General features: G+C 51.3%; 1 protein-coding gene across 4 annotated transcripts in view; it reads right to left on the reverse strand.

Annotated features, from left to right (window-relative positions):
- The window catches only part of HHAT (hedgehog acyltransferase), a 75813-nt gene extending 65121 nt beyond the window's left edge, over window positions 1-10692 (reverse strand). For 2 of the 4 annotated variants that reach the window (XM_037497803.2, XM_054690780.1), the window contains exons 1-2: window positions 9868-10043; window positions 6427-6549 (exon numbers count right to left, since the gene is read on the reverse strand). In XM_037497803.2, coding sequence (XP_037353700.1) covers window positions 6427-6517 — 91 coding nt within the window. In that variant the 5' untranslated portion in view covers window positions 6518-6549; window positions 9868-10043. Of the gene's footprint in view, window positions 1-6426; window positions 6550-9867; window positions 10044-10161; window positions 10267-10653 lie in introns of those variants that run through there. The other 2 variants (XM_037497801.2, XM_037497802.2) reach the window with 2 other exon arrangements.
- Window positions 10693-11201: the final 509 nt, after the last annotated feature.

Raw genomic sequence — 11201 nt, forward strand, 5'->3', positions numbered from 1 at the left:
ACATTAATATCAAAACCAAACAAAGATAAAAAAAAGAAAACTGTAGACCAATCTCCCTAATGAACACTAATGCAAAAATCCTCAATAAAATCCTAGCAAACAGAACCCAACAATGCATCAAAAAGATAATACACCATGATCAAGTGGGATTTATTCCAAGGGCACATGGTTGGTTCAATATTCAAAAATCAATTAATGTAATACAACACATCAACAAAAAAAAATCATAGGATCATATCAATAGATGCTGAGAAAGCATTTGACAAAGTTCAACATCGGTTTATAATGAGACCCTTGAAATTCTTGAGATAGCAGGAACATACCTCAACATAATAAAAGCCATATACGACAAACCCACTGCCAATATCGTTCTCAATGGTGAAAAGCTGAAGGCCTTTCCTTTACAATCTGGAACAAGACAAGGATGCCTTCAGTGTAATACTGCTCTTCAGTGTAATACTGGAGGTCCTAGCCAGAGCAATAAGGCAAGAGAAAGACATACAGGAATCCAAATAGGGAAAGAAGAAGTAAAACTATCACTATGGGCAGATAACTTGATAATATACATAGAAATCCCTAAAAACTCCACAGAAAAACTAATCAAAATAATAAACGAGCTTAGTAAAGTAGCTGGATACAAAATAAACACACGAAAATCACAAAGATACACCTGTAGGCTTTCTACATGCAAACAATCTGAAGAAGGAATTAAGAAAACTATCCCTTTTACAATTGAAACAAAAAAATCAAATACTTGGGAATAAACCTAACAAAAGAGGTGAAGGACCTACACAAATTATAAAACATTGTTAAAAGAAATAGAAGACACAAAGAAATGGAAAGACATCCCCTGCTCATGCATTAGAAAAATTAACAATATTAAAATGACTGTATTACCAAAAGCAATTTACAGATTCAACACAATTCCAATAAAAACCTCAATGGCATTCTTCTAAGGAACAGAACAAATATTGATAAAACTCATATAGAATCACAGAAAAACTTGAATAGTCAAAGCTCACCTGACTAAAAAGGGGAATGGAGGTATCACACTCCCAGACTTCAAACTATACTACAAATCCATAATAATTAAAACAGTATGGTACTGGAACAAACACACACACACACATACCAATAGACTCTAATTGAAAACCCAGAAATAAATCCACACATATATGAACAACTAATCTATGACAAAGGAACAAAGAATTCACAATGGTACAAGTATAATCTGCTCAATAAATGGTGGGGGGAAAACCAGGCTACCATGTGCAAAAGAATAAAACTAGACTTACTACCTCTTACTCTTACTACCTCTTACTATGTTCAGGTCTTGAACATAGACCTGAAACCATAAAATATATAGAAGAAAACATAGACAAAACACTCCAGGACATATCTCAAAAACATCTTTAAAGACTCATCCCCTAAAGCAAAGAAAATGAAGGAAAAGATAAACAGTGGGATTACATCAAACTAAAAAGCTTCTGTACAGCAAAAGAGACATTACCCAAAACAAAGAGACAACCAAATGATTTGGGAGAAAATATTTGCATTCCACACAACTGATAAGGGACTGATTTCAAAGATCTACAGGGAGCTCATACAACTCAACAAAAACAAACAATCCAGCCAAACAATGGGCAGAGAGCTAAAAAGACACTTCTCCAAAGAGGAAATGCAAATGGCCAACGGGTATATGAAAAAATGCTCAACATCACTTGTTGGGTCAGGCAACACCACAATGTCAAAGAAACGGGAGCCGTGGAGCAGGCTGTTATGGCAGGATGCTGCCAAGAAGGCAAAACCTGGCCTTTTTATTGACTGAATGATTTGACAGAGTCAATTACTAGGGGCAGGAGAACAAAGGGAAAAAGTTAGAAGGAAGGAAATGTCTGCGTAGGTTCTCTAGGCTTTGGGGGAGCTGAGTCTGAGGATCCACATTAGTTTTATGGCCCATGTTTGAAAATTGAAATCAAGCTTCCGACCCCACTCGAGGTTCCAATCTTATTAGCAAGGCATTCTGCTGATCAGTCTCTGGGACGCAGTTACATATCAATCTATAGCTTCCAGACCTTCCTGGTCATGCCTCCTGACGGTTACTCATTGTCCCAGGGATTAAGCACATGCTCTTATTTAACTTGAGAGGAACCTTTGCAGAGTCAGTAGTTTATATTCTGTAAGTTTACGTAATTGATTGACTGGGCCAAATGGACTTTGTACTGAAAAGGCCAAACTGCATAGCTAGAATGGTGGCTGAAGCAGCCCTTTAAGCCTAGCAGACTCACCATCACTTATAGCCAGGGAAATGCAAATAAGAAAACAATGAGATACCACCTCACACCAGTGAGATGGCATATGTTAAAAAAAAAAAAACCTGTAACAACAAATGCTGGCAAGGATGTAGAGAAAAAGGAACTCTCTTACACTGCTGGTGGGCATGTAAATCAGTCCAACCACAATGGAAAGCTGTGTGGAGGTTTCTCAAATTACTAAAGATGACCCAGCAATTTCATCCTTAGGAATCTACACAAAGGACACAAAAGCATTGTGCATACTGCACTCCTGTATTTACTGCATCACTATCTACAATAGTCAAAATATAGAAAGAAACCTAATGTCCAAAAACATGAGTGGATCAAGAAGATGTGGTCTATTTACACAGTGGAATTCTACCAAGCCATCAAAAAAGATAAACTCATGCCACTTGTAGGAACATGAATGGAGCTGGAGGGGATTATGCTCAGTGAAATAAGTCAGAAGGAAAAAGAAAAATATTGGATGCTTTCACTTATAGGAAGAATATAGGGGAACCAAACAAGGGATCAGGGAAAAAGTAAAAAGACAAAACTAGGTGTGGCAGACCTCTCCTGTCGCATCCGCTGCTCCCCTCAGCAGTATATTTCACTCAGTCTGCCTGTTCTGTTCCCTGCTGTCTCTGGTGAATCCTCTCACCCTCCCACACATCTGGCCTGTACCCCAGTTCTTGTATAAATAAATAAATGAGTACTAAAAAAAAGAAGACAAAACTAGCAGGAAACTAGAAATCAGAGCATTCAACAGGGGAGGGGGAGGGATTAAAACAAGGGCAGGAATAGCACAAGAGACTGGTGATGGTGCATGGGTGACTTGGTACTGGGAATTTTATGGGGACTACACTTGAGAGGAGAAAGCAAAAATGAATAATGATGTTTTATTTATATATATATATATATATATATATATATACACACACAACAGAAATGGAAAGGTATGCCATGTTCATGGGTCAGAAGAATTAGCATATGAATTAGCCAAAGCAATTTATGGATTTAATACATTAGCTATTAAATACAGTAACTATTAAAATATCAATTACTTTAAAAGAAATAGAACAATTATCAAACTTTATGGAACTACAAAAAGGCCTTAAAAAGCCAGAACAATCTTGAGAAAAGAAAACTTCGTCACTTCAAACTATATTACACAGCAACAGTAATCAAATCAGTATGGTACTGGTACAAAAAGAGAAACTCAGACCAATGGAGCAGAATAGAAAGCACAGGGATAAATCTATATAGGGATCCAAAGGGAAAACCAATTTTTGATGTAGGAATTATGGCCACACAGTGGAGTAAAGACAGTATTTTAATTAATGGTGCTGGGAAACATGGATAGCCAAATGCAAAAGAAAAAAACAAACAATGAAGCAAAAGCCATTTTAACACTGTAGATGAAAATTCACTCAAAATGGATTAAAGTTTGGGGCATAAGAATCGAAACCATAGAGTACTTGAAAGAAAATATAGGAGCTGCACCACAGGACATCCACCACAATGATGTACTTGGGACACAGTTCGGCAGCAAGGGAAACAAAAGCAAGAATAAACAAGTGGGACATCAAATTTATTAGCTTCCATACCTGAAAAGAAACTATCACAAAAACAAAAAGGCCACCTACAGGATGGGAAAAATACTTGCATACCTAGCACATCTCACAGTGGGTCAGTCTCCAAAATTTACAAGGTACTCATGTTGGAGACTAGTTTTGGTGAACAGGGTTAAGGAAAGGGATTTGAAAGAACTTGGAAATAAAGAACTGACAGACACAAAATAGAGTTTAAGAGAAATGGGACTCAGGGGGTATAAGGCCTCTCATTTTGAGCTTAAGTGTTTTGAGTGTCCGTTGTCACTCATTTTTATTGATATAAACTGTCCCCCTCCCCTTTTTTTGTTAGTTATTAGGCAATGAATTATTTTAGTATTTAGTCTTGTCCAGGCATATATTTACTGTCAAGGTTTTGTGTTACTAGATATATTTTAGGTGTTTTTTTTTTTTTTTTGTCTGTTTTTGGGGCTTAGCTTTGTTGATACAAGAAAGGGCGTCATGGTTTGGACACAGGCCAGTCTTTTTAGTCTATGTTGACCAGTTTTTTAGTCATGACCCTGACATTTTTTTTTGTTCCAGTACTTTACGCCTTAGGGTCTCCAACATACACAATCAACCAATTAATAAAATGGCAAAGGATCTCAATAGACACTTCTCTAAGGCAGACATTCAGACAGACTGTAGACATATGAAAAAATGTTCAACCCTGTGAGAATGGCCTGTGAAAAACAGAAATAATAAATATTGGTGAGACTGCAGTGAAATAGGAACTCTCGTCCACTGTTCGTGGGAATGCATGTTGTTTATCCCTATGGAAAACGGTCCAGAGAGGTCTCCAGAAAATAAAAATGGAAATTCCATTTCACCCAGCAATACTGATATTTATCTGGTATTTATGTCCATTACAAAGAGACACATCTACCCCTACACACACAGCAGCACTGTTTACAATTCCCAAATCATGAAACCGACCCAAGTGCCTTTCAACAGATGCGTGGACAGAGAAACTACAGAGCATATATGTTCAGTGGAATATTGCACAGCTGTGAAGAAAGATGAAACAGTGGTGTTCGGGACAAAAATGGACAGATCTTGGTGTGATAATGTTGAGTGAAATTGTCAAAAAATGAAAGTGCTTTTGAATGATTCACTCTCAGTCATCTGCAGACTATAAACACCCAAAAAGCAATTACCCACAAACTACAGAAGAAATAAATAATTTGCTTGCCCCTGGCACAGCCTGGGAATCTCACCCTAGCCTTCAGGATGGCCACGTGGTGTGACCTCCAGTTCCTCTCCTGGAAACCCCTGAGAAAAACAATCAGATACGAAAGTACAATTAGGCCCCAACAAAATGAGTGAGGCGAGAATGTGAACAGATAAGATACAGCCCATTTCCAAGTCATGCTGTGTCCTCCAGTCTCCCTCCCAGTGGGAAAAATGTAGTGACAGCTGGAGCAGGTGCAGCCATACTGTGCCAGGAGGGGAGGACACAGGCGCCAGGGCTCCAATGGACACCAGCTAACCACCACAGCAGCCCTGGGCTGGAGTTGCAGGAGGCCGGATTCTGCAGGCAGGCCTAATTTCTAAGTCCTGCACCATCTCCTAGGGCTGATCTGAAAAGTGAGCAGAGGCACAGGAAGCACCTGCTACAGAGCCTGACCTGAGGCAGGTCAGCTCCCACCTGGGCCCTGAGCACTCAGCTCCCCAGGAACTGCCAGGACCTGGGCGGCTTGACCAAAGGACAGTCCCCAACCACCGGAGGCAGTAGACTGCTCAGGCTTCCAGCAGGACACTGGTGCAGGCAAAGCACACCCCGCTGAGCTTCCCCACACCCTCCTGGCCATCCCAAGGGACCACATGGCCTTCAGCACTCTCCCCAGCCTTCACAGCAGCTCTTACCCACTCAGCAGCACCCAGGTAGGCTCTTGCCACACCCACCCCCCCAGCCTAACTCATTGCCGGCTGCCCTCCAGCCCCCTCCCAGCCACGGGTCCTCCGCTGCTTCTCTACTGCTGGGGGTTGCTCTCCCTTAAGACAAGGCTCAGAGACCACCAGGTACCCCCTCTGGGGCATTCTTTGCCTGAGGCCCCTCCAAGCCTCCTCCCATCCTCCCAGTGCGGGGAGATTTAAGCAGCTGACAACACTACTTCCCAGCCTCCAGCTGCGACACAAGCAAAGTAGACAAGTGTCACCTGCTGGCTCCCTTCCTGGGGCTAGATCTTGGGCCCAGTGATGGTTCCCCATCCGCATGCACACAAAGGCACTGCAGGCTGCCGATGAGACAGGACAGGTGTCTGGGTCTCCAGGACCAGGAGCTGCCCTGTGCCCCATGGCAGTGACATGATAGAAATGCCAGGTCCCTGCCCACAGCCACTGTGAATCCACCGGGGCCCTCAACAGCCACAGACCCGAGCCATCCCCTGCTGAGGCCACCCTCCCCCCCAACGCTGGAGGCCCAGGACGGGACACTCAGAGCCAAGCCCAGCCCCCTCCTGAGCCGCAGCCCCCTGCGCCTGTCCCTGCTTTCCTGGCAGCAGTGCTGATGGCGGCCTCACCTCTGGAGACTCGGTACACTTCAAAGAAGGAGTAAAAGTGGAAGCCAAGCGAGGCGAGCAGGTAGAGCCGCAGCTCCCACCGGGGCAGCATGCTTGTGTGCTGCGGGCCAGCCAGGCTCCGTCCTGGAAGAAAAGCAGAAACAAACACTAAGGTGTAGGCACAATACGGGAGCACAGGCCTCTGGGAGGAGCCCTGGGGCCGCCTGCCCTACTCCAGCCGTCCAGGACCATCCCCACATCCTCTGTGCGTGCGCAGGTACGCCGGCCACGTGGGCACACTCCCAGCCCCGGCAGCCCACGTGCCACAGAGCAGCCGGCAGCCCCCCTCCCTGCTGAGCCATCCCATGTGCGGGCTGGGCAGCAGGGACCAGGCCCCAACACAGGGCTCAGGATGCAGCGGGAAGGCCAACCAGGTTCCGTGAACACGGGGCAGCTGCAACACCCAGATGAAAGCCGGCGGCCTTCCCTGCCTGTCCGCCCTGCCCCACGTGACCCCACGCCATCACAGGACTGTGGTGGTAATACTTCTCCATGCCTGCGCCTCACAAAGGAGCCAGGCAGTGGCCAGGTGGACACAGAAGGTGCCCATCTCCCTGGCCACATGGCCGCAGAGTCTCAGGCCCCGAGTGGACAAGCGTGGGCCCTTGACCCGCTGTGAAGGAAGGGAGACGTGCACGCCCATGGACGGGACACGACAGCCACTGGGGTGGGTGAGACTGAGGCCTCGATCCCGAGGCCATGTGCCCTAGAGAAACCCGGCCTGTGCCTCTGGACGGTACATGCAGAAGTGCCTGGGGCCAGCCCCACAGCTCTGGTCTGCGAGGGACACGCCACCTCCCATGGACTCAGCAAGGGTACGAGCTGAGCTCTAAAGCTGCCAATTAAGCCTGCAGCCCCCAGGGACACAGCGGCCAGTCAGCCCCTCACGGCCCCTCAGCTGGCTCACTGTCAGGCTAAGCGCGAGCTCCTGAGCCCAAGCAAGCCCTTCTCATGCATAACGCCAAGGGTCAAAATCTGAAAAAGCCCCTTTTACTGTCCTGTGGCCCTTGACAGGCTAGTGTGGAGCACAGCAGGTCACAGTCGGGGTGCGCCTCGTGCAGTCCCTCTGGAGACTGAGAAAAAAAATTCTCAGTCTCACTGTCGGGGACTAAAATTCTCAGTGTCACTGCCTGGGTGATGCAGTCCAAGGCAAAGTCGCACAGAAAGGAGCAAGGGGCCTTGCCCTCACCTGGAACAGTGGAGGGCCCCGGGGGGGGGCCTTCCCTTTTCCCTCCCACCCCAGGGCTGCTCCTGGTGGAGGGGCGAGTCCACCGCAGGCTGAGCGGGGGCTGCCTGGGGCTGCATTCACTGGCTGAGAGACTCGAGCTGGTCATACCCCTAGATGCCCGTCCTTGGGGCCCCTAGAAAGACCAAGCTGAAAAGCTCCTCCAGGGCCTGCCAAGCAAGGCACCCCGCGACCCCCATCAATGCATGGCACTCACTGGGAGCTGCCCCAGTTTCCTAACCAAGTGATGAGTCTGCCTGCCTTCCCATTGGGAACCCAGAATCTCCTGTCCTCTTCCCACACCATCCCAAGACACCCTGCCAGCACAGACACTTCCTGGAGGCTGAGGGGGCTGTCCAGTGTTCCTCCTGTGCCTTCTCACCCACAAAGGTGTGCCAAGGACCCTGCTGGTCTCCTTCCCACCCTCCCAGGAGCAGCCCCACTACCTGTCCCTCTTTCCGGCTCCCCACCCCACTTCTCTCCCCACCAGGGTGTAATCACAACATTGTCAGAGGAAAGTCTGATGTTTGGAAACAGAATGCTCTTTAGACTTGTGCAAACCCTGAAAGTTCCCAGTAACTTGTGAAAAGTCTCAGTCCCACACCCCTCCTGGCACACCCAGTCTGCAGCTCAGCTCACATCCCTTCTAGCACACCTGTAGCACACCCAGGTTACAACTCAGCTCACACCCCTCCCAGCACACCCACAGCACACCCAGGGCTACAGCTCAGCTCACACCCCCCTCCTGGCACACCCAGGGTATAGCTCAGCTCACACCCCTCCTGGCACACCCAGGGCTGCAGCTCAACTCACACCCCTCCCAGCACCATGGATGGAGACACTTTGCTGCACACTTGCCACATGCTCTGCTCTTCATCTTGTCTTTATGGGTTGGAATAGTCAGTGACCCTCAGTGAGAAGTGGGCTATCATCCTAGCTTTTTTTTGCAGCATTTTAGGCTGGGCTGTGCGCCTTTCCAGGTGGCAGATCTGGCACCAGTAAGGGATAATAGTGGGAGTGGGGCTCAGTGAGCACCAAGATCCCAGTCCCTTTGTGGGGGCTCCAAGTGACCCCCTCCCCAAGGGCAACTCCTTGGCCCAGTATCTGGTCTGGCTCGTGCCAGGCTCAGCCTCCAGGCTGTGGCTGGGCACTCCACTCTCAGAGGGAGGTTATGGTAGAGACGGGCCACATGTAGGGAGGGGCCGCTGCTCCTCAGGTGGAGGCCTTCTGGGTGCTAGCTGAGCAGCGCAGGTGCCCAGCCTTCAGCGAGGGGATTTGGGTGTCGGTGCTGGCCCTGGAGATAGGTTGGTTACGTCTGGAGGGGCAGCCTCTTCCACAAGGACATACAGGTGAGCCCACCTGGCTTTCCCTAGGGCCCTGCACCTCTACCCTTGGGTCAGCGCACCCTCCTCCCAGCACGCAGCCCATCTCCAACCCGGTGCCTACATCCCTGCCAGGGGCAGGGCCCCTGCATCCTCACTCCCACCAACCTTTACCTGAAGTTCTGGGCTCACTGGCTGTCCATGTGGACCACTGGGTACCGTGGGAAGAGCATCTGGGACTGTCCCCACTGAGGCACCCATTGGTTGCCAGGCCCTGAGGAGCAGACCCCTCAGGCCCCCTGCATAGGCATCAACTGTGAGCCACTTGCTACAGGGCTGAATTCTGCTAATACTCCTGCTTTAACAAGTTTGTTTTCTACCATACTCTGATACTTTATTTCAATATCACTTATAACCTTACGCATTTAAAAAATATTTTCTAAAAGTTGGCTTCCTCATTCTCCACAAGGAACCCTGGCACGCACACCCCGAAGGCAAATAAGCCCTACAAAGAATAAGATCCCCCTGAGGGCCTCAGGTTCCATCCTCAGCCAGACACCAAGAAGGTGGTCCTCCACGGGGGCCAGGCTGGGCCTTTGCCCTACGTGGTCTATGAACCCAATTCCCAGAGGAGCAAAGAAACAGCAGCCAAAGCAGCGGCTTTGACCCCAAAGGAGGTCACACGCAGCACTAGCATCCACAGGTCTGTGGCTCTCTGTCCCCCCAGAAATAACGGACTGCAGCGGCCTCACACGGCATGGGCCCCCAGGATAACCCCCAGTCAGACACCTGCTGGCGGAAGCACCACCCCCACGAGGGGGGGGGCGGGAATGTAGGGGACCGAGGAGGCCATACCTGCTCTTCAGTTCCAGGACCAGGGTCTCACCGGAGCCTCGCCGCCCTCACCCTGCAAAGGGACAAACCAGTGAGTCCTCCAACAAACAGCAAGGGGCGGACACGCCCCCTCAACTGACCATGGAGGCCGAGACCCCAGACCCAAGCGGGCAGCCACGAAGGCAGCGCGGGTCTGGACTGCAAGGCCGGCCAGCAGCGCCCCCCCCCGGCTCCCCCCCAGGGCCTGCTGGGGCCTCCAGGTCGCTCCCTGCACACTGAGCAGTAAGGGAAACTGAGTCCCAAGTTCACACCAACCCAAAGCCTCCCTAAGTCGGGAGACAGCGTCGGCTCCTCCGTGCCCAGGCGGCACACAGGGCCCAGCCGAGGCAGGGCACAGGAGGGTGGGGGCCGCCTGGAGTCCCCGCGGCGTTTCCCGGTCCCGCCCTCGGCTGGCGCGCGGAGCAGGGTCGGAACCGGAAAGTGGCCGCGGAGCCCGCCCGCCCGCGGAGCCCCGAGCCAGCGCTGGAGCCGGCTCCCCCCGGACGCCCTCCCAGCCGGCGACGCGGCGTCCGGGTCCGGGTCCGGGAGGCCGCCCTCTGGCCCCTGAGCGGCCGCGGGAAGCCGGCCTGCGTGCCCCCCCTGCACCCGGCCCGGCTGGGGAGCCGCTTTCCGCTCGGGAAGGCCGGCGTGGGGTGTCCGCCTCTGCCCCCCGGCGCCGGCCGCGCGACCCTCCCCGCGCCGGCCTGGCCATTGCGGGCCCCGGGGCCACAGCGGCGTCTCCTGAACCCCGAAGCGGCCAAAACGCACCCCCGCTGCCCTGGCCCCGGCGGACGCAGGAGGAGGGGCGGCGGGCGGCTCCCTGCGCGGACAGCAGCGCGCAGGCCGGGCCGGCGCTGGGGCGCTTGGGAGCGGGCGCCGCACAAAGGCCGCCCGGGGCCCCGCGGCGGACGCGCGCGCAGCTTAAGCCCGAGGTCCGGGCGCCGCGCCCGCGGGAGGCCACACACCTGAGCCCCGCTCCACCCGGGCCGGATCCTGCCTGCACCCCGAGGCCGCGGGCGCCGGGGCGGCCCTGGTGGTCCTCGGAGTCCCAAAGGTGGAGATCTCTGCGCTCCGCAGCAAGAGAGCCCTGCGCGCCAGAAAGTTCCAACGGCAAGCGCTGAAGCCCTCTGGAAGCTTCTCTGAAGGCAGAGTTCTTTGGGGAGCCGAAGGTGCTCGCTGAGCACTGGCACTGCTTTTTCTTTCAGCTCCTGCTCCCCCACCTGCGGGTGCTTAGAGAGCTGGGTTCCTTGACCAGCCCCAAGTGGGCGTGCCTGATAGCACCTAACAGAAACCCAGGGCGCCGGAAGAAAACGGAC

The sequence above is a fragment of the Talpa occidentalis genome, unplaced genomic scaffold, assembly GCF_014898055.3.
Source record: "Talpa occidentalis isolate TD23 unplaced genomic scaffold, MPIMG_talOcc4v2.1 talOcc4.8, whole genome shotgun sequence".
Lineage (NCBI taxonomy): Eukaryota > Metazoa > Chordata > Mammalia > Eulipotyphla > Talpidae > Talpa > Talpa occidentalis.